We start from the raw sequence: 26,105 nt of genomic DNA on the forward strand, positions 1-26,105 counted from the left end.
CATTTCTACTTGCCTTCCCCAGCAGAGCTAACAGAATATTAGAAGAAGCTGTTGAGGTAGAGTGACTTTGAAGGTTTTTGGTTTTGTGTTCTTCCAGAGGGAGATTCAGAGGGAGTATCAAGGATTTGATGCTCATGAGCAGGGACAAGCAGGGAGGTGGGAAACCTGAAGGGGTGGTGATGGGCTGGCTCTGTCAGGAGTGGGCCTCTCATCCTCTCTCTGTTTTTGCATTTTTGTGCTAGCTCCTCATTTCTGTACTGCATAGTTCTCCAGTGCATCCTGCTGGCCAAGGTCACGGTGTTTTTCCTGGCCTCCTTTCCGGATATATAGCCTGTCCTTCTCCTCTGCTTGAGCAGATACAGTAGCTTCTTGCTGTTCCTCATGACAAAAATGGGCTCTAGTTTGAATTCTAGGCCTCTTTCCTAATCTCGGTCTTTGCTCCTCGTCTCCCCCATGCCTTGTTCTTTCCATATCTTCAGAACCTTGCACCAAGTTGCTTGGCCACTGGGAAGATGTGTCACCACATGGGTTTGCTATCTTCCAGTTCCCACAGTGCTGAGGGTCACTGGCCATGGTCCACCATGTCGTTGTGGCCAATCTGGTATCATATGCTAGTGGATCGATTTGTTAATCTACTTGAAAACTCTTTGAGATCTTTGCTACTCCATTGTGAATCTCTTGATGGACAGTTTCTGCCCGAACAAAGGTGATTGACATGAAAAGCTAAGGACATCTGCAGGGTGGGGGTGACTCTGGGTAAGATGAGCGGCAGGAGGATTAGCAAACTTGCTCTACAAGGTCAATAGATTTGACATCCTGATATCACTCTTTTTATCTTTCTTCCTAAATGCCTTGGAGCAAGCCAATCAGGTGATTTGTACCCCAAAGTAGAAACAAACCCATTTGGAAGAGAGAGACTGCTCATCTTTCAACTCTGTGAGAGATTGCTGAGCAAATGAGAAGAGTACAGCCAACTCACATAGATTAAAATCGGTGGCAGTAGAAAGTTAAATTTACCTAATGAGTACGCAGGAGGTGAGCATGTGACTTCATGTTCATGACGTCGCTGTGAGACTGAGGTCACACTCATGGGCGGCTTTGTGGGAGAAAGATGTAGGCCCTCCCTGGACAGGAGACCACATCCGTTTTGAGGTAGAATATTCTTTTGGCAAATGAAGGCACAGTGTATTTGAGTTGGAGGGAAGCCTGGAACCTCACTAGTCTAGCCTCTCCTGGTCCCCACTCCCTGACGTCCACCAGTGTTTCCAGATGTGAAGACTGAGACCAGGAGAAGTCAGCTTATTGTCTAAGCAGAGACCAGAACCTGAGCCTCCTGACTTCCACTCAAGAGCTTTTCATCAGAGCGTGACAGATGTTTGTAGGCTCTAGGAAGCTGAGAGAAAACACATAGTTCAGCAGCCCCGTGTATAGAAATCCTGGGTGGAAAGTTCCCGTTAAATGGAGCTCCCCATGCTTTTTCCCTGGTTCACATGCTTATTTTGCTTTTCATGTCAATCACCCCCTCTTTTTCCTGCCTGCTTCCTGACCTCTTTCCGAGGTCTTTACTGTTCTCCCTCCCCTGAGGCTGGGGATCCATCTCCGGGCCCCTCAAAGATCCAGCTGATGCTATGCTTCTGACTCCAGCCCTGCCTGTGTGTCATGTCCCAGTGCTCCCCGGGTCCCCTGCCCTGCCAGCCGTGCCGTGCCATCCCTGAGACAGATGCTGCTAGTCACTGCTTCACAGAGAATTGAAAGCTCGAGCCCTCCCTGCTGTTCAGAGGCCCAAGGGTGTAGGAGTTTTGAGGGTGAGAGATCTTTTTTTTTTTTAAATTTTTTATTGTTATGTTAATCCCCATACATTACATCATTAGTTTTAGATATAGTGTTCCATGATTCATTGTTTGTGCATAACACCCAGTGCTCCATGCAGAACGTGCCTTCCTCAATACCCATCACCAGGCTAACCCATCCTCCCAACCCCCTCCCCTCTAGAACCCTCAGTTTGTTTTTCAGAGTCCATTGTCTCTCATGGTTCTTCTCCTCCTCCGATTTCCCCCCTTCATTCTTCCCCTCCTGCTACATTCTTCTTCTTCTTTTTTTCTTTCTTAACATATATTGCATTATTTGTTTCAGAGGTACAGATCTGAGATTCAACAGTCTTGCACAATTCACAGTGCTTACCAGGACACATACCCTCCCCAGTGTCCATCACCCAGTCACCCCATCCCTCCCACCCCACCCCCCACTCCAGCAACCCTCAGTTTGTTTCCTGAGATTAAGAATTCCTCATATCAGTGAGGTCATATGATACATGTCTTTCTCTGACTTATTTCGCTCAGCATAATACCCTCCAGTTCCATCCACGTCGTTGCAAATGGCAAGATCTCATTCCTTTTGATGGCTGCATAATATTCCATTGTATATATATACCACATCTTCTTTATCCATTGAATTGATGGACATCTTGGCTCTTTCCACAGTTTGGCTATTGTGGACATTGCTGCTATAAACATCGGGGTGCACGTAGCCTTTCGGGTCCCTACTTTTGTATCTTTGGGGTAAATACCCAGGAGTGCAATTGCTGGATCATATGGTAGCTCTATTTTCAACTTTTTGAGGAACCTCCATACTGTTTTCCAGAGTGGCTGCACCAGCTTGCATTCCCACCAACAGTGTAGGAGGGTTCCCCTTTCTCCGCATCCCCGCCAACATCTGTCATTTCCTGACTTGTTAATTTTAGCCATTCTGACTGGTGTGAGGTGGTATCTCATTGAGGTTTTGATTTGGATTTCCCTGATGCCGAGCGATATTGAACACTTTTCCATGTGTCTGTTGGCCATTTGGATGTCTTCTTTGGAAAAATGTCTGTTCATGTCTTCTGCCCATTTCTTGATTGGATTCTTTGTTCTTTTGGTGTTGAGTTTGATGAGTTCTTTATAGATTTTGGATACTAGCCCTTTATCTGATATGTCATTTGCAAATATCTGAGGGTGAGTGATCTTGAGGAGATAGCTCTTTTAGGTGAACCTGAGGATGTGAACAACAATGTTGATGATGGTAATAATAATGTAACAATAAAGATAAAAGAGCTCCTGCAGCCTGCAGATGTGGCCGTCACCTCTAGGGAAGAAGGGAGGCCACTCAGTGACTCTTTCATCTTCTGGTCCTGCTGCATTTACTCTGTTGGGAGGGGAAGAAAACCAGGCTGTGCACTGTTCCGTCATCCTTCTCCTTGCGAAGCTTTGCCTGATGTAGCCTTATTGTATTGATTTAATTCATTTCCACAAATACCTACAAGGACTTCCCCAGCCGCTGGGGGAATAACAGCTTGTTACATAATAGGAGCATTTGATCAGGACTCAGAAGACATTAGTCAAGTTTCAGCTTTCCTCTGTGTTATCCCGGTAACCTTGGACAAATCATATGATTTCTGAGTCTCGATTTCTTCATCCATCACATGAAGCTAATGATGAGAGAGGCAATGTGGCTGTCCTTGCTCAGTTTCTGTACCTAGGTGGCGGCTGGTCGGGGATGTTGAGCCCTGACATCTTGTAACCTTTGGGGTGGCTCATGGTGCCCCCGAACGAGAAAGCTTCTGGCTGGGGCCAAGTGTGAGTCATGGGGAGAGATGACGGAGAGGAGCAGAAGGAAGGAGCCAGAGTTCAGGAAACAGTTCTTTGCATCCTTTGTGGAGCTCAGGTGTCCTCAGCTGTCAGGCAGCAGGTTAACCCAGGGAGTGGGATGAGAAGATGTGGGGCCCTTAGTAGGAAAAGGAAGGAGGACCAGATGGGGAGTCCTGGAGCTCAACACTCCAAGAGCATTTTTCATTTCACTTGCCTTAAATATAACCACGCTTGAAGGGAGTGTTGTTGTTATTTTCAGTCTCCAGATGGGTGAACCAGACTCAATTAGTATGTGGTGACACTGGGATCAAGCTGAGGTCCGTCAGCCTGGGAAGCCCATGGCCCCCAGCCCTGAACGGCACCGCTTTGTGGGAGCAGGACAGGGGAGGGGTTTTGTGCTGGTGAAATAGTGGTCTGATGCCATTTTCCACCCATCCGATTGATCAATACCTGAAGCACCAAGCAGGCTTAGCAAGTGAGGATCAAAGCTAATTAGAACAAAACTCTATATTGGCCCCGTCATTTCTGTCATTCTCATGCACACCAGTAGAAATGGAACCAGGAGTGGATGTGGCCATTTTCCTTCATGTGGGCGTGCACTTGGCTGTCGGGTTCGTCATTCCCTTTGGAAAGCAAGGTTCTTCCTCCCTGGTGCACAGAGTGAAAATGTTCTTAGCGGTGGCCAGGGCACAGGTCTCTTTCTGTAAACCATCTCCTCCCAGCCCTCTCTGTGATTGGCCCCCTCGCTCCTTCTGGTGTCAGAAAGCCAGCGGGGAGGCCGGCCAGCTTTACACCCGGTACAGATGGCGAGTGGGATCATTTCCCTGGAGCTGAGCTGTTCGGGGAAATGTCACTTTCCTGCTCTTCCCTCTCAAGTGCCTCAGAGCTGTGGTTTGTCATGGCCCTAAATTTAAATCTTGGTTTTTCCTTTCTAGTCACTTACGGGTCCTTTCTGATAGCTCCCCCATTCGGTCCATGTCACACATTGCTGTCCTTGGTTACCTGCTGCGTGTGTGCTTGTGTGTGTGTGTGTGTGTGTGTGTGTGTGTGTGTGTGTTTGCATGCGGTGGGGTCAGGTAGGGGCAGTTCTGGATGACCTCACTGGTGCTGCTTAGGGAACCCTCGGATCTGTGACGTCCTTTTATGGTTTGTCACACTGGATGCTAAGAGTCCTTTCTGTTAGGATTGCATATTTGGTTGTCTTCTAGAAACATGGACATTTTATAATTTTTAAAAATGTTTCATTGCTTTGTTCTGGTGAAAACTGCAATAAATGCCGAATATTTGTGTGACTGTGGAACATCACGTGCTATGTATAAATCCCTTGCCTTCTGCAGAGGGTGGATCCCTGAAACGGCCCTTTACTTCACTGCAAGGATGAGGTTGTGGATCCAAAGGGAGAACATCCAGAGCCCAGGAAGTGGAGGTGGTCCCTGAAGGAGGGACTGGGTCACTGGGCAGCTGAAGAGAAATTTTGGAAGACATTGAAAAATCCAAGGTTTTCTTTTTTTTTTGTTTTGTTTTGTTTTGTTTTATATAAATATTTTTTTTTTAATTTTTTTATTGTTATGTTAATCCCCATACATTACATCATTAGTTTTAGATATAGTGTTCCATGATTCATTGTTTGTGCATAACACCCAGTGCTCCATGCAGAACGTGCCCTCCTCAATACCCATCACCAGGCTAACCCATCTTCCCACCCTCCTCCCCTCTAGAACCCTCAGTTTGTTTTTCAGAGTCCATCGTCTCTCATGGTTCTTCTCCCCCCCAAGGTTTTCTTTTTGATAGAACCTCCTCTGTGGTCTTACAATGTCTTTAGCAGAACCTTCATTTTTCACTAATATTTCTTACAGGGGCCTTTTTGTTGGGGGATCAAAGTGATAAGGTCCTCTCTAATAGTGGCTTCTCTGTGTCCCCCTGGACTGGTTGCTTCAACTCACTTTCATCCCTCTGGTGTTTTCTGTGTCCCAGCAACATCCCGTGTACTGAGAGGAAGACTCGGAGGGGGAAGGTGAGCCTGTGCCCACCAGGACAGTCTGGAAGGGAGAAGATGTCTGTCACCTCGCTGTGGCTCCAAGTTGACAGGAAGTTGTGGGCAGTCCCTGGACTGCTGTGCAGCCTCTGGGGCGCGTCCTGCTGCTCAGTGCTACCATGATCAAGCAGAAGGGGTGAAGCCACCTCGTGGGGATGGGGTTTATGGCATCTTCATGGATGACAAGTAAAATGACCCAGGCACTCTGGGCACAGTCTCCGAAGTAGAATGGAGGCGCCACAGCAGCTGTAGCCTCCTGAGTCCGCGTGGGGGTGAGAGTGGGTTTGGCAGAGGGGAACGAGCACTCCCCTGTGTCAGGCACCCGGCGGAGCCCTCACCATAATCCTGGCTGATCCTCACAGCTCAGGCAGGCAGGTGCCGTAATTGTCCCCGTTTTACGTACTCGGAAACCGAACACCGCAGAGTTCAGTGACTTGCTTCAGGTCAACGAGTGAGCAAGCAAGAGTTGATATTTGAGTCTGGGTTTGTCTTTCTCCAAACTCCTCACTCTTGACTCTTGTAGAATTCTTACGATGTCATTGTTTACTTCGGTCACGCTGGAGGGAAAGAAGCCGACAAGGTTCCCCAAGATGAAGGCTGAAAGAACGTCCATTCCTTCCATGGGCAGGCATATCCTAAATGTATCCCATGCTTTCCATCTCTCACTGAGCCCATGCTCTGTGTCTGGCCTCGTGCGGACCACTTTATTCATGTCATTTCATTTTGTGTTGATTTTTTTCCTAGTATCTGGCTTCCTTTTCTAGAATGTAACCCATTCGAGGACCACAGCCTTTCCCGTTTTGTTCACTGCTGTGTCCCTGGCAAATAGAGCATTGCCTGGCACACAGTAGGTGCTCAACAAAAGTGTCAGTTGAACAAATGGATTCTAGCAGGCCACTGAGACTGGTGGTATGGTTTCCTCCCTTTTAGAAAGCAGGTAAGTCAGGAACAGGAGGGTTAGCTCACTTTCCCATAGCTCGGAAGTCCAGAGCCAGGGAGGATTTGAACTCAGGGTAGCTCATTCTAGAGCCTTTTCTCTAACCCCTCTGCTCTCCTGGGAGGTCACCGGTACACTTGCAGTGGGTTTAAGTGGCTGCTATCCTGGCTTTCCTGTGAACTTCACAAGTGGCATCCTCCCCAGGCAGCAGAGGGAAGGAGATAATTGAGGAGCTTAATTATCTGTGGCAGTGACATGATGGGGGTGACACGACTTGAGTGCTCATTATTACTTCGCAGTGCAGGAGCCCCCCAAATAGGAGGGATGCACATGTTGCAACAGGCACTGCGAGACAGGAGCTGTTCCATTTCATTCGTGGGGGTCCCCCCCCAGAGCTTGGTGTTAGAGTGTTTGAAAAATCACTCAGCTGTATGAAACACGAAGTATGTTCGATGGAGAGCAGCTAGCTTCCTGGAGATCACAGTTGGCCTTCCTTAATGAATTTTGGCCTGATTAACACAGGTTCTGGATTGACATCAAAATATGGGAGTAGAAACTTGGTAGGAGTGGGAGGAGACTAGTTTGAACTTGCTGACTTTGAAATCACAGGAAGGAAAGGCTTGTGTGAAGCCTGCAGCTGAGGACTATGTGCCTCGTGGGCTCCTGGATCTTGGAAGCGATATTGCCTTGCTCAGACCTCTGTAGACTGAGGCCCAGCCCACACTCTGTGGCTTTCCTGGCTCCGTTCCCTGCCCAAGGACACACGGTCAGGGTGGAAACCTAAGGCTGATTGACCCTCAGAAGCTGCACCAGCTCCTTCTCTTGTGTCTCATTTCCTTAGTACCTGGATGAGTGTCATGCATTGTCATCTAACCCACCTTTGAAGTCTTCACGGGACTTCAAGGGGCATTTTTGTCCCCGAATACCTGCCTTGTCATAGCTGGGTCTCTCTTCCTGACCCTCCTGTGGGGACCCTTGTCAGTTGCTTATCTAACCATCCTCACCCACCTGGTTGCGGTCGTGGCATGTCATCACAAGACTCAACTTTTTCTAAGTGCTGGACTTGTCTCTGCCCCCTCCGTCCCCATGGCTGACCTCCTGGATTCAGATCTAGATCTTCTTGTACATCCCAGCTGGTCTGGCTGGCTCATCTTTCATCAGATTCTAGGAGAAATGAGATGAGATCTGTTTGGGGGGGGAAAACTGTGTAATCCCAAGAGGACAAATGACTGTCCGGTCCTCACCAGTTCCACAACTCAACTCCATCATCAGAGAACGAACTCTTGCAAGGGCGTTTTATTACTTAACTGTATTTTTCACAGAGGTGGTTCCAAGCAAAGAAAAGCCGCTTTGAGTTATATCACTTTTTTGTTCAGCACTACAGCGTCTTTCATCTCTAAGCAGTAAAATCAGGCAGTAATTCAAAGTTTAAGTTACTGTTTCCTTGAAAAAATATCACCTTCATCTTGTCGCATTTGGTCAAAAGTCTGCTTTGGCATTTTTGGTCCCCTCTACCCACGGCTTCATTTTTGTTGACTCTTAGGAGCGTATGCAGGCTTTCTTCAGAAAGGCGTCTGGGGTTTATTCTTCTAGAGCAAGTAAAGGCGGAGAGAGGAAGAAATTGTCTAGAGCAGACACAAAGCGAGGTTGCCTGCCTGGTGATGTTTATCTCCCGTCAGGCCGCGGTGGGACGTTAATGGCTTTTTCTGACCTTGGGGAGTGTTAGCTTTGGAAACAATTGGTGGATTTGCTTAGCTGGCATCTGTTTTCTCATTCTGCAGAATGTCAGGGGCTGCTGGGGTGCGACATGGGCTCTTTATCACTCTAGAAATCTGCTGCCCTTTCCTTCTGCATTTCTTCTTCCTTATTGGTGAGGAGAGAGGGTTTTTGTGCAGAGGCTCTAAGAGAGGTCCTCACTTGAGAAACTGTGAGTCATGAGAGCCTGCCTGGGCTCTGTGGTGGTGATGACAGAGACCGCGGGCAGCATCAGGAAGGTGGCCCGGGACTGCCCCTCAGAAGGCAGATCCACGGGGCTACTTTGGGACAGGAGGCAGCAAAGCCTCCGGAGGAGGATCAGAATGGAGAGGTGCTTCACCATTGTCTCCGCTCCACAGATGAAGTACTTACGAGCCTGCGTTCTAAGGAGTTCAGAACCAGGAGAAGATTTGTTTGAAGCCACAGAAGAGGTCTTGGTTGTGTTGCTTTATGGAGGTTATGGATCTGATCCGGAATTCTGTTCACTCTGAGCTTCCTTTTCATGAGTGACACGGCTATCCCGCCCACACGTCTGGGTGGCTGTGAAGTGCTCTATCCTGTATAGCCACTTAGAATGTCTGTGGTGGGGGCGCCTGGGTGGCTCAGTCAGTTAAGCATCCAACTCTTGATCTCAACTCAGGTTTTGATCTCAGGGTTGTGAGTTCAAGCCCCGCGTTGGTGGGTGTGGAACCTCTCTAAAAAAAAAAAAAAAGAAAAAAGAACATCTGTGGATATCTTCTTTCATTTCTCCAAGAAACTCATTTCTAATTCGGCGGTAGTTCTGGTAGAGCTTCGGGTGCTTATTTCCTATCTCATTCCTTGGTTCTTTCCTTGAGCACATAGGGGCACCTGCTGTGTTCTGGGCACTGTTTGAGGTGCCTGAGATGCAGCAACGAATGCAAAGACCAGGCTCCCTGCTCTTGTGAGGTCCACATTGCCGTGAGGCCATGACAAGAGCCCCACAGAGACACTTGGGAGAGACACCTCCTCTCTGCCTTTCCACATGCAGAACGCTGTAACTCAGTGCACGCTACCTCAACATATAGTCCGGGGAGAATTGCCCACGCGTGTGAGACTGGGCTTTCCTTTCAGGAGAGGCGTTCCTGCAGGCACCCTGGGCTGACTGGCAGGACCGCTCTTAGTACAGCTCTGAGCTTGCTAAACATCTTGACAAGGGACCATATAATCAACCCCTTCAGAGCACAAGCCTTAGGGTCAGATGGTTGGGTTTGAATTTGACCTCTGCAGCTTAGAATTGGCTTTCACTGGGCAAATGTTTCTGAGCCCCAGTTTCTTCATAGGTAGGTTGGCTGTTAGCAGAGTTCTTGTTGTGTAGAGGCTGGGGTGAAAGTAAAGGGAGAAGGTGTAGGAAAAGCCTTTAGCACAATACCTTTTCCATGACTAGTTGCAGTGGACCTTAGGTATATTATGGAGACTTTGAAGCCATTTCTACCAGCACCATGGAGGCTATAGATGGACTTCGTGTTTGTAGCTTGACTCTGAGGGTTATGCACGTGTGCTGCACAGAAGCCGGGCAGCCCAGCAGCTCGGTCATAAATGGGAAGGAAAGGCTAGGGGCCGTGAGGAGCAGGTGTGGTGGGCCTGTGGAGGGGCAGTGGCATGGGTTGGAAATGTGCCTGGGGCCAGGGGCATCCTGGAGGAACATTGCCCAGGTGGGGAGGCTTCGGGTAGGAGGAGAGAGAGGCTGCCGTGCGAGAGGAGCATCAGAGTGGAGCAAGGCCTGGGGAGGGGAGCTGGGAGCCGCTGTGGAAGGACTAGGGCAGGGTTGTTGGAGAGGCAAGATCAGGACCAGAGGGGATGAGCCTCAGAAACAACTTGAATTTAATCCGGGCATGTGAGGAAAATGTCTGCACTTGGGGATCTTTGGCCTGACTCCCCAATAAGCAGGGAGGATCAGATTGGGGAAGAGGGACTGGGCAGGTTTTGCGTCTGGTGGACTGTGAGAACCTAGGTGCCATCCACGGGGCTGAGGAGCGTCAAAACCTTGAGTTCATGGTGAGAGATCACCAACTTCATTTGGGCAACTCGACTGCAGCTCATGGCCCCCAGGCTGTGTGTGATTGCTTGGCAGGTAGTGAGACGTCTGGTCATCTGCCCAAGCGTCTATTAGTCCATCAGTGTTTTTTTTACTACCTGTTCTTCTTCAGATCTTTTTCTAGGTACTAAGGCTAAACAAGTGAACTACAGCATCGTCTTTGTGGAATCCGTAAGAGAGACAGACAAGAAAGCAGTTACTGCAATGCAGGGCAGCGTGTGGTGGAGGTGGGCACGGGCAGTGGGTGCCCTCGGGGAAACCTGCCACAGGATCCCCGGGGGGGCTGCAGACAAAGCAAGGCATCGAGGCGGACGGTGTCAAGGCGGGAGCATGAAGGGGCCGTTTAGGGGGCAGTGTGCCGGAGCAGAGCGAGCGTGTGTTGGGAAGAGAGGCAAAGGGACAAAGTTAGAGGGATACATAGGCTGTAGACCATCAGGGTCCTCTTCTGGGCTCACAGCTTCATGCTCATCTGAGGATGACAGGGGGCGAGGAGTGGGTGTGAACTGGGGCAGAGAATCACATGCGTTGGCCTTTCACAGGGATCCTTCAGCTACTGGAGGAATGGGAGCATGAAGGCGGGGTTCGCAGGACTGGAGGCGTGAGCCGAGATTTATTGTCCACCATGTGCCGGGGTGCTGCCCGACAGCGGGGATCCCCCAGTTACCCATTCTGTCCTGACAGCTGCAGGGGAGGGGGGTGGCTTTATCTAGTACTAAGGAAAGGAAGGCTTGGGCAGGTTCTGTGAATGGCTTAGACTCTCCTCCCTAGAAGGCAGTGGAGGCCCTGAATGCCGCATCCCCTTTCAGGCCTGCAGTGACAGAGGCAGGCAGAGCCTGGGCAGAAAGCTTCTCCCCCTCCATCATCACAGCCGGAGAGGTGAGAGTCCTGACGGAAATTAGGTGCTGCCCTCACAGGGTGCCACCTCCTGTGAATGCTGTCTGTGAGGGAGTCTGTCCCGGTGGTGTGGGGGGCACAGGTGGTCGGAGAGGTGGCTTCGAGTGGGCGGGGCACCTCCGAGGAAGCCGGGACAGCCGAAGAGACAGGCATCCCAAGGGCATTTATAGCAGCAGAGACGTTTTTATTTTAAGCAGGTGCCAGCTAGGAACATTCTCTTCCTTTCTCCTAGAGCTGCCTGAGCCCACACAGCCAGGCTGGGCGAGAGACTGTGAACGAGCCCCTGCTCCCAACCACCTCCTGCACTGCCTGGAGTCTCTCCTGGAGGGTTGCTGCTTTTTCCTCTGCGTGCAGGACCCCCTCCCTTCTCCCCTTCTGCCATGCTTCCTCCGCTGCTTGCTTTTCTTCCTCTCTTCTCCTTTCATTCTTTTCCCCCCTCCTCTGTAGAACGGGATGGCACTCCCTAACCTCCTGGAGTTGCTGGCAAGATGATGAATTTCAGTAAGCCCTCTCCACCCACTGGGAGCTGTGGGGCTTACGTCTGGCCCTAGGGTATACGGGCATGAACAGCACCCAGTTGTCCAGTTCTTGCTCTTGAGAATGCTCTCAGGAACCTTTCCCTGTGGTGGGAGTCAGGTTCAGAGGCCTGATCTTGGAGCCCTCTCTGGCTGGGCCACTCTGGAATGCCAGCTCCTGAAAGCACTGTGCCCAGGAGAGCCCCAGTATAATATCTGATGGTTACTCTGTGAGCCCGGAATCGCTGCAGGCCCTCGTGCCTCCAGGGCAGGTGAGCCTGGGTGCCATCAGCTTCCCGAACACAAAGGGAAGGCGCCCACCTAATGTTACTCAGTTCTGTGGACTAATCTGCTTGAGTTCTGCAAGTGATCTTAACCAATTGCAACCATTTAAAGTGACTTTGGATAACATCACTAGCACCAGTGCAGTTGACGAGCAAGGGTTTCATTTGGCCTAAGCTAGGGGAGCGCGGTCAGCTGCCTTCCTTCCCTTCCTATAGCTCAGCATCATGGCAGCTTGCAGCAGAGGACTCCTTCCCTCCCGTTCTCCACTTCCCCAGACCTGGAGTCTTTCCCTCCCCCTCAATATCCTCTCCCTATACATTCAGCCATCCTGGGATGCCCGGAAAGACTTTGCCAGACCCCTCAGTGTCCAGAAGTCTGTGAGGCACTGCACACAGCAGTGGACTAGGGAGAAGGTGAATGATCTGGATTAAAAAGGAAGTCTGCCATTTACTGGCCTTGTGACCTTGAGATAGTCCTTTGCTTTCTCGAGGTTTCACTTTCTCTATCTGCAAAATGAACCCACCCACGTCTGCTCTCACATAGTGTTATATAAAGTATATCCCATAAGTAAGTCAACATATGAAACACTTGCTGTGTGCTAGGGTCTAGACAAAGATGCATGTTTTCGGGGCGCCTGGGTGGCTCAGTCAGTTAAGCGTCTGCCTTCAGCTCGGGTCATGATCCTGGGGTCCTGGGATAGAGCCCTGTGTCAGGCTCCCTTCTCGGCGCGGAGCCTGCTTCTCCCTCTGCTGCTCCCCCTGCTTGTGCTCTCTCTTTCAAATAAATAAATAAAATCTTTAAAGAAAAAAGATGCATGTTTTCTTCAGAGGCGGCTGTGTAGATAGATGAGTACGCGCAGTGCAGTAACGCGGTGAGCGAGCATGGCCCCGGGACACAGAGGCCCCCCCCCCCCCCGGAGGCCTGTCTGGAGGGAAAACAGGAGCCAGGCCAGGAAGAGGGGGAGGTCTGAATCTGTTCTCACATCCAAGTGTCTGCCTGCCTCTTCAAATTCTAAGGAAATCAGTCTCACTCTACTTGGAGTCCTTTTCCTGTAGGGCTGGTAGGAAACTTGAACTCATTTTGTGCGTTTTGCCTCCTTCCTGGGGTCCTGTCACTCTTCAGAATTCTTAGTCACTCACCTGTGCACATAGGCCGTGGCTTTTGTTCACTCATTCCTTTACCCCGACGTGTTTCTACTGAGCAACTACTACAAGCCAGGGACTGCTGGGCACTTGGGGTATAGCAGTGAACAGAACAAAGATCCCTGTCCTCGTGGAACTTAAATTCTAGCAAGGGAGAGCGACAGGAAACAGTAAATAAAACAAGAAATCCATACAGTGTATTAGAACATGATGTGTGTGTACGTACACACAGGAGAACGGTGTGAGAGGGTCAGGAGTGCTGGTTATGATCGTACAAGGGTGGTGAGAGAAGGCTTCGTCGAGAAGGTGACACCTGAGCAAAGGCCTGAATTATACAAGGGGTCACAGGGAGGGACCTTTGACTGTCCCTGGGACCAGGGCTGCTTTGGATGTGGGGCTGTCTGCTGCTTCTGGGCCACGCGTGGCCAGGCTACATGGGGTCCCACCTCTCGTGGTGCAGCCCTGGCAGTTCTGGCTCTGGGGGCTCCCCAACAGACTGATAGGAAGCATGTCCTTCTGTGTCTGTGCCGTCTCCCCCAAATCCTAGATAGAGAGGAAACCCCACAGAAATGGGAAATTTCACAACATGGTCCAGCCTTCAGAGGATCCCAGGCAGAGCAGACAGCAGGTAAAGTCCCAGAAGGGAGAAGCAGTGGAGGTGAGGCATGGAAGCCCCAGGCGGGTGAGCTTGGGGTGCATAAAACACGGACCAGGGACAGGGGAGTAGCGGCGATGAGCCTGGGGACCCTGTGGGGCGGGGCAGGCACCCCACGGGGCGGCTCTGATCACCAAGGTGGGGTCACTGCTGGATGCATGGCACGGAGGGTGCCACAAATCAAAGGCTGCAGGGGTTGGTCCCAAATTGCAGCACGTCCCTTGAACTCCTGCCCCTGGGGAGCTGACATCTTTTCCTTAGGCCCCCTCACGTGGAGCCTTGCCCTTTCCTTTGGCATTTCACGAGCAGGACGTTCCGCTGGTCTTGTTGCACAAGCGAAGAGGAAACTGACGCAGCTTTGCCTCTAAACACAAACGTGTGACAACGTGTACTTGAACTGGACTGAAATTTGCCTCCTCGTTTGCTGAAGAGGGGCTTGCTAAATGGTTGACAAGGTGAAGAAGGTCAGGAGAAGGTAGGGGTGTTAGTTACTTAAGAGAATGACCTCAGACAAGATGTGTGTCTTTATCCAGCCTGTCTCCTGTATGCACCACCATAGAGTGTCTTGGCAAGATCTAAAATGCTGCCGTTCACTGCGCCTGCGTTGACCCTTCGCATTGCGGCCTTGCTTGCTTCTGTGTCCTAAGAAAATTTGTGCTCCAGAAAAATCTCAATCATAGGTTGAACAAATTCTTGCCGAAGGCCTGTTCTTCCTGCAGACCTTGGTCTACAGGATCCTCACTGCCCTCCAAGAGCTCGCCCCCTGGTGGGGAAGCGCAGGAGGACAAATCATTGCGGTAGGCATCATGCCCACGCAGTCTATGACGAACAGTTCAGGGGAGCACATAGGCATGGTTGGCATGGTTTCCGGAAACATTTTCTCAGCACCACTGGGCAAAGCAAGTTACATTTATTTTTCTCCAGCTTTTGGTTCAATAATTTTTTAATTGAAGTATAATTAACGTACAGTGTTATATTAGTTTCAAGTGTATAATGGGATTCAGTAATTCCATACATTACTCAGGGCTCATCACGATAAGTGTACTTAGTCCCCTTCACCTATTTCACTCATCCTCTAATGACCTTCCCCTGGTAACCTCTGGTTTGTTCTCTGTATTTAGAGGTTTTTTTCTTTTTGTCTCTTTTTTTCATCATTTGTTCATTTTGTTTCTTAAATTCTATATACGAGTGAAATTATATGGTATTTCCCTTTCTCTGCTGACTTATTTCACTTAGCATTAGACCCTCTTGGTCCACCTATCTTACAAATGGCAAGATCTCATTGTTTTTGTGGCTGAGTAATATTCCGTTGTGTGTGTGTATGTGTGTGTCTACACATACACACACACACACACACACACACACACACACACACACACACACACACACACACACACCACCGCATCTTCTTTATCCATTCATCTTTTAGTGGACACTTGGGTTGCTTCCTTATTTTGGCTATTGTAAATAACACTGCAAAAAACATGGGAACACATGTACCTTTTCAAATTAGTGTTTTCCCTTTCTTTGGGTAATTACCCAATAGTGAATATACTGCATTGCATGGTAATTCTATCTTTAATTTTTTGAGGAACCTCCACACTGTTTTTTACAGTGGCTGTACCAATTTGCATTCCCACCAACATTTGGATATGTCTCCTCAGGCAAGGAAAATGAAAGCAAAATTAAACTATTGGGACTACACTAAAATAGAAAGCTTTCGCACAGCAAGGGAAACCGTCAACAAAACAACACAGAGGTCTACTGAATGGGAGAAGATATGTGCAAATGGTATATCCAGTTAGGGGTTAATATCCACAATATATAAAGAACTCGGTACAACTCAACACCAAAAACCAATCCAATTGGAAAATGGGCAGAGGACCTGAATAGACATTTCTCCAAAGAAGACCTCCAGATGGCCAAGAGACACATGAAAAGATGCTCAACATCACTCATCATGATGGAAATGCAAATGAAAACCACAGTGAGCTATCACCACATACCTGTCGGAATGGCTAGAATCAAAAAGACAAGAAATAACAAGTATTTGTGAGGATGTGGAGAAATTGGTTTAATAGTTATTAAATGTATGGAAGAATTTAAAAAACAAAGCGACGAGTACTTACCCCTCACCGAGATTTGGCAGTTGCGAACGTTTTGTGAAATTCACACCGTCTCTCTAACCTACATGCTTTCCCCCTTGAGCCATTGAGAAATAAATTACGGATGCTAAGACACCTCACCCCTAAGGAGACAGGCATCCTCCTATATGACCACTTTCATAGGTATTATTACACCCAGGAGAACAATAACCCAGTAATGTCACGTAATGTGCAGCCCTCATTAAAACCACAGCACTTTTTTCCAGAATGTCTTTTGCAACTTTTGTATAATTGTGGTTTTTCAAGATCTAGTCAAGCCTCACCCACTGCATTTGTTCTAGCTTTTTAATTTCTTCTAATCTAGAAGAGTGACACACACTCACCCCAGGGTTTTTTGGTTGTTTATTTTTTGAAAGTTCAGGCATTTATCTTATAAAATGTCTTCAATTTTGGACTTGTTCTCTAACGAATAGATGGAGGGTGAGGCATTTTCGGCCCCGATCTCTCGGAGGCACTACTGTGGAGTACTTCCTTGTGCAGGAGGTACATTAGCCGGTCCCGCTCTGGGAATTTAGGAAAATAGGAATTGACTGTCTCACAGCCTTGCTGGTGCTCCATTGGCCCCTCGGTCCCCGCATTAAGTTGTGCCTGCCATGTATTTTTATTGAAAATGTACATTTTCCTCATTTAATAATGAGGTGTGTGTTCTGTGGGTGGCACTTGGAGACCGTGTGATTGTCCTATTCCCCAATTCCTTTTACCCACGATTTCTAATAAACATCAAACGATCCTTTCCTGACTCAATTATTACATGGGGAGTTGCCAAATGATTTTCTATTTCTAGCATTCCTTCTCAATTTATTTAGCTGGCATTCTTCTGTAAAGACGAGCTTTTCCTTTCTCACATTTTTAGCAACTTGGTTTTAAGGTGTAAGGTTCTGCCTTCTTTGGAATCCTTAACTCAGAGCAATGTGTGCATGTGTGTGTGTGGGGGGGGTAGGGGAGCCCTGAGTCACACACAGGCCTCCGTGCATTCAGCTGCGATGGTCCCTTCCGCTCTCCCCCCCACTCCCTCCTCTATAGGCACACAGCCTTCCTGGATGACTATCAGGTACAGTCAGCATCTTCCACTTTGGGGAGCCTTTGCCTGGAATCCCCTTACCCCGGAGGGCTGCATGGCTTACTTAATTCTTTTCTCAGATGTCATCTTGCCAGATTGCCTCATCATCCCATGTAATATACCCTCCCCTCCCCGTTATTCTCTCTTATTCTCCTTTGTGCCGTTTTACGGTCCTCATCAGCACCTGCCATATAAACTTCATGGCAACAGTGTTTTTTCCTTGTTGGTTTGGAGCTGGTGCAGGGCCTGGCCCATAGTAGGTGCTCAGTAAATATTTGTTGGATGCAAGAAGGAACACACACATGAATGCATGTTTGGTAAAGCTCTGAATGAGCCCAAAGACCCTTCTTTTGTTTTTCTTCACTCCTCCTTTCACATGACCACAGGGACAGTCAAGCCCCAGACAGACAGACAGATGTTCTTCCGTCTGTCAGGAATAGCATGGGTAGCCAGCAGCTGCTCAGTTCCTGCCCGCTCATTAAAGCCAGCAGAGCCATGAGATTACCCACCCCCCGCTTCTTCAACATGATTTTGGGGGAATAAAAACAAATCAGAATTCATCAACTGTGAACAAAATTGTCAACTGTGAACTGTCAACAGTCTGGTTTAAAAATAGATGATTGGTTGATGAAATAGAGTGGAGAAAGCAATTTAAATAAAATGTTAAAAATAATACCCAAAGCATGCAAGGCAAAGCAAAGAGTGTGGGGTGGTGGAGAAACATCCTCATTGGAGACCTGTGTGAGCAGTGAACCAGAGAGAGGTTATTAGTTTTGCTTTACAAATCACAGAAGAGAAAGATTTACTGGCCATTTGCAGTAACATTCACTCATTCCGACGTGTTGATGTGTTATGCAAAATGGAAGGAAAGATTGGTTGGGAAATTTGCTAGCACAGTTATTCTTAAGTAGGTCAACATTTTGAATATTTCTGCCCATTTGCACAGTCTTTGGCTCCCTCCATCTTCTGCATTTCTGTGAGGACTGGGGAAGACATTTCTCTCCCAGCAGGTCAAGGGGTATAGAAGCTTCAGGAGGTTATATCCATGTTTCTCTTTGTGTTTCTATGAATATGGATTCCAGTACAAAGTTTAAAAGTTGTTTAAAAGTTGTTGATTTCCCACTTTCCTCCTTTAAATACTTAGGGCTTATCATTTATTTCACTACTTGATCATAAAATCATTATAAAGTCTTGAATTTTTCATATTTCTGCACATGAGTCACAGTTGATAGTATTTGGCCAAGTTCCATATGTCCACCTGCCCAACATCCTAAAGTTGCTGTTCCAGGTTTTTTACTTGCTTTCACGGAGGACTGAGTCATCTTGGCACAACGGTCTGTGTTCTATAAACCTAAGACGAGGCATTTCCATCCCTTAGAGACTGTCTCTCTTTTTTTTTTTTTTTAAGATTTTATTTATTTATTTGACAGAGAGAGAGATAGCGAGAGCAGGAACACAAGCAGGGGGAGTGGGAGAGGGAGAAGCAGGCTTCCCGCCGAGCAGGGAGCCCAACATGGGACTTGATCCCAGGAGCCTGGGACCATGACCTGAGCCGAAGGCAGACGCTTAATGACTGAGCCACCCAGGCACCCCGAGACTGTCTCTTTTTAAACATCTGGGCAGAAGGTGTATTAGTTTGCCAGGGCTGCACTAACCACAACCTGGGCGCCTCAAACAATAGGAATTGACTGTCTCACAGCCCTGGAGGTAGAAGTTGGAAGCCAAGGTGTGGGCGAGGTTGGTTCCTTCTGAGGCTGGGAGAAAGAATCTGTCTCCTGCCTTGTCCTTAGCTTCCCATAGCCTCAGGCATTCTTTGTAGGTGGCTGTCTTCTCCCTATGTCACTTAACTTCTCCATCTTCCCTCTACACGGGTTTGTCTCTGTGTCCAACTTTCCCCTTATAAGCATGGCAGTCATAGTGGATTAGGACCCACGCTATTGAGCTCATTTTAAGTTGATTGTCTCCGTAAAGACCCTCTAAGATACTGGGGGTTAGGACTTCCAAATATCTTTTGGGAGGGGTATAATTCAATACCTAACACAAGGTGCAAAGTTGTCTCTTCTAGAGGGTAAGTGGGGGCCAGGGCGGTGGTGACTCCTCTCTGCTTAGACCCACTTCTGATACAGGTCAGGGTTGGCAGGGCTCTCCCCAACAGGCCGCAGTGACCACCGGAGGGGTCTTTACATTTGTTCAGTGTGTCACTTTCCCCTTTGGGTGGAGGAGCTCCTGGGCCTGCCTGCAGCCTTGGCTCTTTGGGAGCTTGGAGTAACTGACCGGCTCTCGACTCTAAATCCAAAAAATTCATTTATACCTCTTTCCTCCTCTTCTCTCCCCACAATTTTTTCTAAAAAAAAAAATTTATGGGTGTTCCTTTATCAGTTCCCAAGAATGCCATTTTGTAGTTGTTTTTAATTGTTTTGTTTTGTTTTGTTTGCTTTTCCCCCTCCAAGCCACAGACTCTAAGGCGTAGGCTCCCAGTCTACCCTGTTTAAGTTGGAGCTCTGCAGACACTGTTCTGAGACAGGTCACCAGAGCCTGGCAGGTGCAGGCGGATGGCCTGCGTCCCTAGCATCTCTGGGGCAGGTGTGGAGGGAGCCGGTAAGTGCCACCCGAGCACGTCCCTACTGCCGACAGATGACCATCAGTGATTTAGCCAGCGGGCACCTGCAGCTCTGAGCACTGTGGGAGAGAAGGTGCGGCGATTCTGGAGGCTTTGTCATGTTGAAAAGGAACCAGTGCCATCGCTGTGGTGTCGGGAGCCGCTTGGGTCTCCCTCCTCACGTCTCTGTAGGGGAGTTTGCACTCTCACGCTCCGGTCCTGCTGCCTCTTTGCCAGGGGAGGCTGCTCCTGTCCTGATAGGTGGGAGCCCAGTGTCTGCTGGGCCAGGAGCCTGTTCATGGCATCGCCGCACGGGAAAAGTACCGTGAGCTGCCTCTTTTTCTCTTGGCCCCGTTCTCTTGGTAGCCCTATACCAAAGGGCCAGCACACCTGCTGAGTGTTTGCAGCATGGGTATGTGCACAGCGCAGGGCACACTTCTGCAGAGCCCAGCCGGCTCTGTGCATTTTCTCCCCTTGGGATTGCAGGTGAATGGCCAGGGCTTTCCCGAGCATCTGTGGCCTGCAGGTTGGGAGAAGGCGTTGGAGGCCGTTGCCCGGCATGAAGGCCTCGGGCAGTGCGGCCCAGTCTAGCTAGAAGTGCTGTACTTTGGAAGTTACCTGGCCCCTGTGAGGAAGGCTGGTGCAGTGACCACCTTTCGGCCTCTGTAACTGTCCTTCCCTAGCAAGAGTCTGGGGGAGAGAGGGTGGGACTTAGTGAAGTGCTGTGGGAAGGGGACATGCGTGAGGTGCCCTGAGGAGGCCCCCCCCCAGCAACAGTCCAGAACTCAGGCTCAGAGCCAGGGGTGCCCTCTCCCCTTGCGTGCAAGTGCCCACATGTGCTCTCATTTACTCCTCTTAGTGACAGTCCCTGGGAGGCATGGGTAGAGCTCGGTCGTCACTTTGATAGACGCATGTCAACTTTGTTTTATATTTTATCATGAAATATTTGATACATAAATGTAGATGTCTTATTTCTGTAAGTTGCCAAGCCCAACAACCAAAGCCTCAGAATCTACCACTAAGCTTTGGGAAATAAACTACTCTCAGTTTTCACAGTGTTTTTCTGGGCTCCTGTCTGATGCCATCCTCCTGCCTCTGTCCCAGAGGTCGCCCCCGTCTTGGTATTTGTCACCCAACCCCCCATATATATTTACACATAGATATGTATCTCTAAATAGCGTGTGTTGAGCTTTATAAAAAAATGGAATTCTAGTCCTTTGAGCTTCATTTAAATGCCACATACTGTCTTGGAAGATAAAAAAGGCAGACCTGTGCCCTTGAAACATGGGTTTCCACTGGTGCAGATAAATCTTGTTTTCTCTGGTGGCACCTCCCCAGGGTCCGGGAGAAGGCCTGGCTGTCTCCACAGATTGCGACAGCAGCTGTCCACGAGAGGGGGTTCTGGGGCCGGCCAGGGAAGTGGAGTTACTAGAATTACAGTCCGCAGGGACGCTCAGGCGACGCCAGGCCCCCCAGGGGAACGAGTGTTCTGGGCATCTGGGAAGCAGATGGACAAGATTCCGACTCCAGCGATGCACGGGGGTGAGCAGGGAGACTGGAAGGCCGAGTGCTGGACGTGGAGCTCGCAGAGAGGACTCAGGCAGCAGGTGCGGGTCAAGGATGCTTCACTGGGAACATTCCCGAGCTCCAGCACCTGCATTCCTTGTGAGGGTGGGTGGTCGCTGCTGGGGACCACAACAGAGGCCTGGAGGAGCCCGGGGAGCACCACCACCTTCTGCCTGTATCTTTGAGCAACTGTTTGCTGAACACCTACTATGTGCCCAGGATAAGACAGTGACTTAGACTTTTTCCAGGTGATAAGGACCTCATGGTGTAGTCGGAAGTCAGTGCTGCTACCTTTGGATACGTTACGCTGTGCTCGCAGAGGATCCCCAAACATAAGTGGCTCATGGCAGCCAGCAACCATTACTTCCTGTGCATGTTGTGTATTCGCTATGGGTTAGCTGCAGCTCTGGTCCTTGCCCTCCGCCCTCCCCTCCGGGCCCCAGGCCAGAGGATCAGCCCTTTTGTGGTTTATGTCGTATTTATAGTAGGGGGAATGGCAAGAGAGGTGATAAAAGTAAGCCGTGGTTCTTAAAACACCTGCTCAACCCTGGCCTGTCACGCCTACTCACAGTCCCCAGAGAGAGCAAGTCACGTGGCCAGGACTGATGTCCATGGGGAGGGGAAGCCCACTCCCCCCCACCCCCCTCCCCGGGGCGGTGAGCGGAGCAGAGATTCCTCTTTCAGGGAGGCCAGAGAATGTCTGGGAAGAGTATTACAGTCTGTCATAGATATGAACAGGCAATTCTAGTAACAGTAGGATAAGGCTTTAGAGTAAGTAATACTGTATTAAGTTTTGACTTTACAAAATAAATTTTCATATACAAATATATTGTTGCCCCTAAGTTAGCTTTGGGGATTCTGTTGAGAAAATAGTTTGAGAACTGAAGCAGGATTGTTTCCAGAGCAGTGGGGCGGAGGGAGGAGGCAGGACTGGCCACCGTGGTCTTCTCTCTAGCCCTGGGCACATGCATACAGGCTGCAGGATTTAAGAAGAAGCTTCTTACACAGACAGCCCCCTGCCCCCTTCCAGGCTTCCTCTTGGCGTGCGTTCTGTCCACCTGGCTGGCAGCAGGCCCATCCCATTCCCGTGGGGCTTTTTGTGCCACATCCCTCCATACACACGACTCCTGCCCACTTCACAGTCCTGGCCACATGGCTTTAGAGGGATGTGCTCTTTTGTGCCTCCTCATGAAGTCTGTTGAGGTTGGAGGCCTGGGCTGTGGCTGCCTTTCCTCCAGTCCCCACCACCCCTCCAGCCACACTGGGCACATACTAGACGCCTAACAAGTACGTACCAAAGGAAGTTGCATCGAAGGGAAGTCATCACCCCATAGGCTTGTCTTGTTGTGCTTTCTCCGTGAGGCTGGCTACCGTGTGGGTGACAGTTGGAGTTACCCAGAGTGACTCCAGGATGTTTAGAGCCAGGTTTAAAGCACTCTTGCCCTCGGTTTGTAATCGGGACGGGGACTGAATAGCTCGGCCTTCTCGATGAGCCAGTATTCATCTGTCCTCAGGCGTGCTGCTTTGCAAATGCTAGTGGGCTTTTCAGAAGTATGCATTTGTGTTTTCCAAGGGCAAGGACTGTATTTCTATTTTTTCTTTTAAAAGATTCCCCATGGCCCCTGATAAGAACCGCACACAAAGTGGGTGCTTAGTAAATTTTGCCTGTCTCCTCTTCCTTGGAACCTCCACCAGATACAAACATGGTTCTGGGCCCGTGGGCCTTAGCAAAAGGCTGATTACATGCAGGCCTGGATCCTGAGAATTGTGTAATTGGAAAAGGAATGAAGTGTCAGAAAACTGAGATCCATGGGGAGGGGAAGCCCACTCCCCCCCACTGTGCTCGCAGAGGATCCCCAAACATAAGTGGCTCATGGCAGCCAGCAACCAGTAGCAGCCTGGGGTACCGTATGGGATGTCTGCTCTCTCAAGCCTGTGCACGTGGCAGGACCAGTGATGTGGGACCAGCAAGTGCCTAGCCCTGCGCTCAGACATGGTTTAGAATCCACCCCGAATGATCATCGTGATATTTTATGGGTTATTTAACTTGTCGGAGTCTGTTTCTTATCCCTTAGATGTCAGGATCCTAAAAATACTGTTAATTGTTGTACTCTTTTGCACCTATAAATAACATCCTTTCCAGCCTGTGTTCTGAATCCATTGAGACTTGACGATAAAAGTGGCAGAAAGAGTGAAACTGGCAGAAAGTGGCCAAAACACTACTAGTGTGACTGATAAAGGGTTGACAAGAAGAGATGCCGGCTTTTGGACTTCACCATTGAATCTGAGAATTAAATGGGTGCTTGCACCCAGTCCCAGGCTAGAGACACCCACAGGCATCCTCTGGGGGAACGACTGTGTAGCACTCAGGTTTGGGATAGTTGAAGCAAAAGCAGTCACTCCTTGCTTGTTCCAGATGGGTTGAGGCTGGGCCTCATATACACCATCCGGCGAGCTAACTAGGTGGTTACTCTGCCTCCATGCCCAGGGAGAGCGTGTGAGCAGCTGAGAGGGCCTAGGATCACTGCATTGGGGCAGAAGCACCCTATGTTAAGAGTAAGGAAACAGGGGGAGGTGCCCTTCTGCTGTGGGGTGGGCCTTTGTGGACCCCTGGGACTCCGAGATGTTGTTTCACATGAATACTTCTGTTAACAGGGTGCCTGGGTGGCTCAGATGGTTGGGCGTCTGCCTTCAGCTTGGGTCATGATCCCGGGATCCTGGGATCGGGTCCTGCGTCAGGCTCCCTGCTCTGTGGGGAGCCTGCCTCTCCCTCTGCCTCTCTCTCTCTGTCTGTCTGTCTCTCATGAATAAATAAATAAAATCTTTAAAAAAAATACTTCTGTTAACAGTTACAGTTACATTTATCATTGACTAAAGTAAGCACCACAGTGCTCTGCAGTGATCCTAGATGTTACCCCATGCATTTGGAAAGACATAAAAGGCCATTTCTTATTCAGCATTCTGCCATTCGGACCTTGACCTGAAATGCACTCCTTCCTTCTCTGTCTTTGCTCCCATGAGCCTATCTGGTTGGAGCGGCACTGGCCACTTCCTGGGGAAGCCATATGGGGGTCTGCTCAGCTGCATTCTTTTTTTATTCCCCCCTATTTATTTATTTATTATTTTGATGTAGTGTTCCATGATTCATTGTTTGTGCATAACACCCAGTGCTCCATGCAGTACGTGCCCTCTTTAATACCCATCACCAGGCTAATCCATCCCCCCACCCCCCTCCCCTCCAGAACCCTCAGTTTGTTTCTCAGAGTCCATAGTCTCTCATGGTTCGTCTCCCCCTCCGATTTCCCCCCCTTCATTTTTCCCTTCCTACTATCTTCTTTTATTTTTTTTTAAACATATAATGTATTATTTGTTTCAGAGGTACAGGTCTGTGATTCATCAGTCTTACACAATTCACAGTGCTCACCATAGCCCATACCCTCCCCAGTGTCCATCACCCAGCCACCCCATCCCTCCCACCCCTACCACTCCAGCAACCCTGTTTGTTTCCTGAGATTAAGAATCCCTCATATCAGTGAGATCATATGATACATGCCTTTCTCTGATTGACTTATTTCCCTTAGCATTATATCCTCTAGTTCCATCCACGTTGTTGCAAACGGCAAGATTTCATTTTTTGATGGCTGCATAATATTCCATTGTATATATATACCACATCTTCTTTATCCATTCATCTGTTGATGGGCATCTTGGCTCTTTCCATAGTTTGGCTATTGTGGACATTGCTGCTATAAACATTGGGGCGCATGTACCCATTCGGATCCCTACATTTGTATCTTTGGGGTAAATACCCAGTGGTGCAATTGCTGGGTCGTAGGGTAGCTCTATTTTCAACTTTTTGAGGAACCTCCATACTGTTTTCCACAGTGGCTGTACCAGCTTGCATTCCCACCACCAGTGTAGGAGGGTTCCCCTTTCTCTGCATCTTCGCCAACATCTGTCGTTTCCTGACTTGTTAATTTTAGCCGTCTGAGTGGTGTGAGGTGGTATCTCATTGAGGTTTTGATTTGGATTTCCCTGATGCCGAGCGATGTTGAGCACTTTTTCATGTGTCTGTTGGCCATTTGGATGTCTTCTTTGGAGAAATGTCTGTTCATATCTTCTGTCCATTTCTTGATTGGATTCTTTGTTCTTTGGGTGTTGAGTTTGATGAGTTCTTTATAGATTTTGGATACTAGCCCTTTATCTGATATGTCATTTGCAAATATCTTCTCCCATTCTATCGGTTGTCTTTTGGTTTTCTTGACTGTGTCCTTTTGCTCAGCTGCATTCTTTTAAAGCCTCTTCTGTCTCTCCTTTGCAGTGCAAGTTGGAGTTCCATGCTTGTTCCACTGGAAAAAGCCTCACCATCCTCTGTGACGGGCCCTGTCCATGTCTTCCGGAGCCTGAGCCACCAAAACACAAGACAGAAAAGAATGGTGAGTGGGGATTGCAGGAGACCCCCTAGAGGGAGGCTGACGTGGCCAAGCTCTGCCCCCAATGCTAGGAAGCTGGCAGTTAACAAAGCTGTTTGAGCCCACACAGGGGGAAACGGAGGGACTTGGCAAGTACTCCAGCTTGTGTAGGGACTTGAAACTGAACTGCCTTCAGCTACCATTAAAAAGAAAAAGAAGAGCTAAGAGTCTTGGAAAATAATTCTATGAGACCAGGATATGCACTAGGTTCTTTCAGCGGTCATGTCGGCTGTGACACGAGAAGGGCAGGTTTGTTCACGTCTCAGACCATGGCCCGCCTTGGGGTGCGTCTTGGTCTTCCTTGAACTTGAATCTCTAAGTCCTTTGAACTTCTCAAGGCCGCGTT

General features: G+C 49.0%; 1 protein-coding gene across 1 annotated transcript in view; it reads left to right on the forward strand.

Annotated features, from left to right (window-relative positions):
* Positions 1–26,105, forward strand: part of SPOCK1 (SPARC (osteonectin), cwcv and kazal like domains proteoglycan 1) — a 557,700-nt gene that overhangs the window by 427,189 nt on the left and 104,406 nt on the right. The window contains exon 6 of the mRNA XM_078067479.1: positions 25,609–25,723. Within this exon, the coding sequence (XP_077923605.1) occupies positions 25,609–25,723 (115 nt within the window). The remainder of the gene's footprint in view (positions 1–25,608; positions 25,724–26,105) is intronic.

The sequence above is a fragment of the Halichoerus grypus genome, chromosome 2 (genome assembly GCF_964656455.1).
Source record: "Halichoerus grypus chromosome 2, mHalGry1.hap1.1, whole genome shotgun sequence".
Taxonomy (NCBI): domain Eukaryota; kingdom Metazoa; phylum Chordata; class Mammalia; order Carnivora; family Phocidae; genus Halichoerus; species Halichoerus grypus.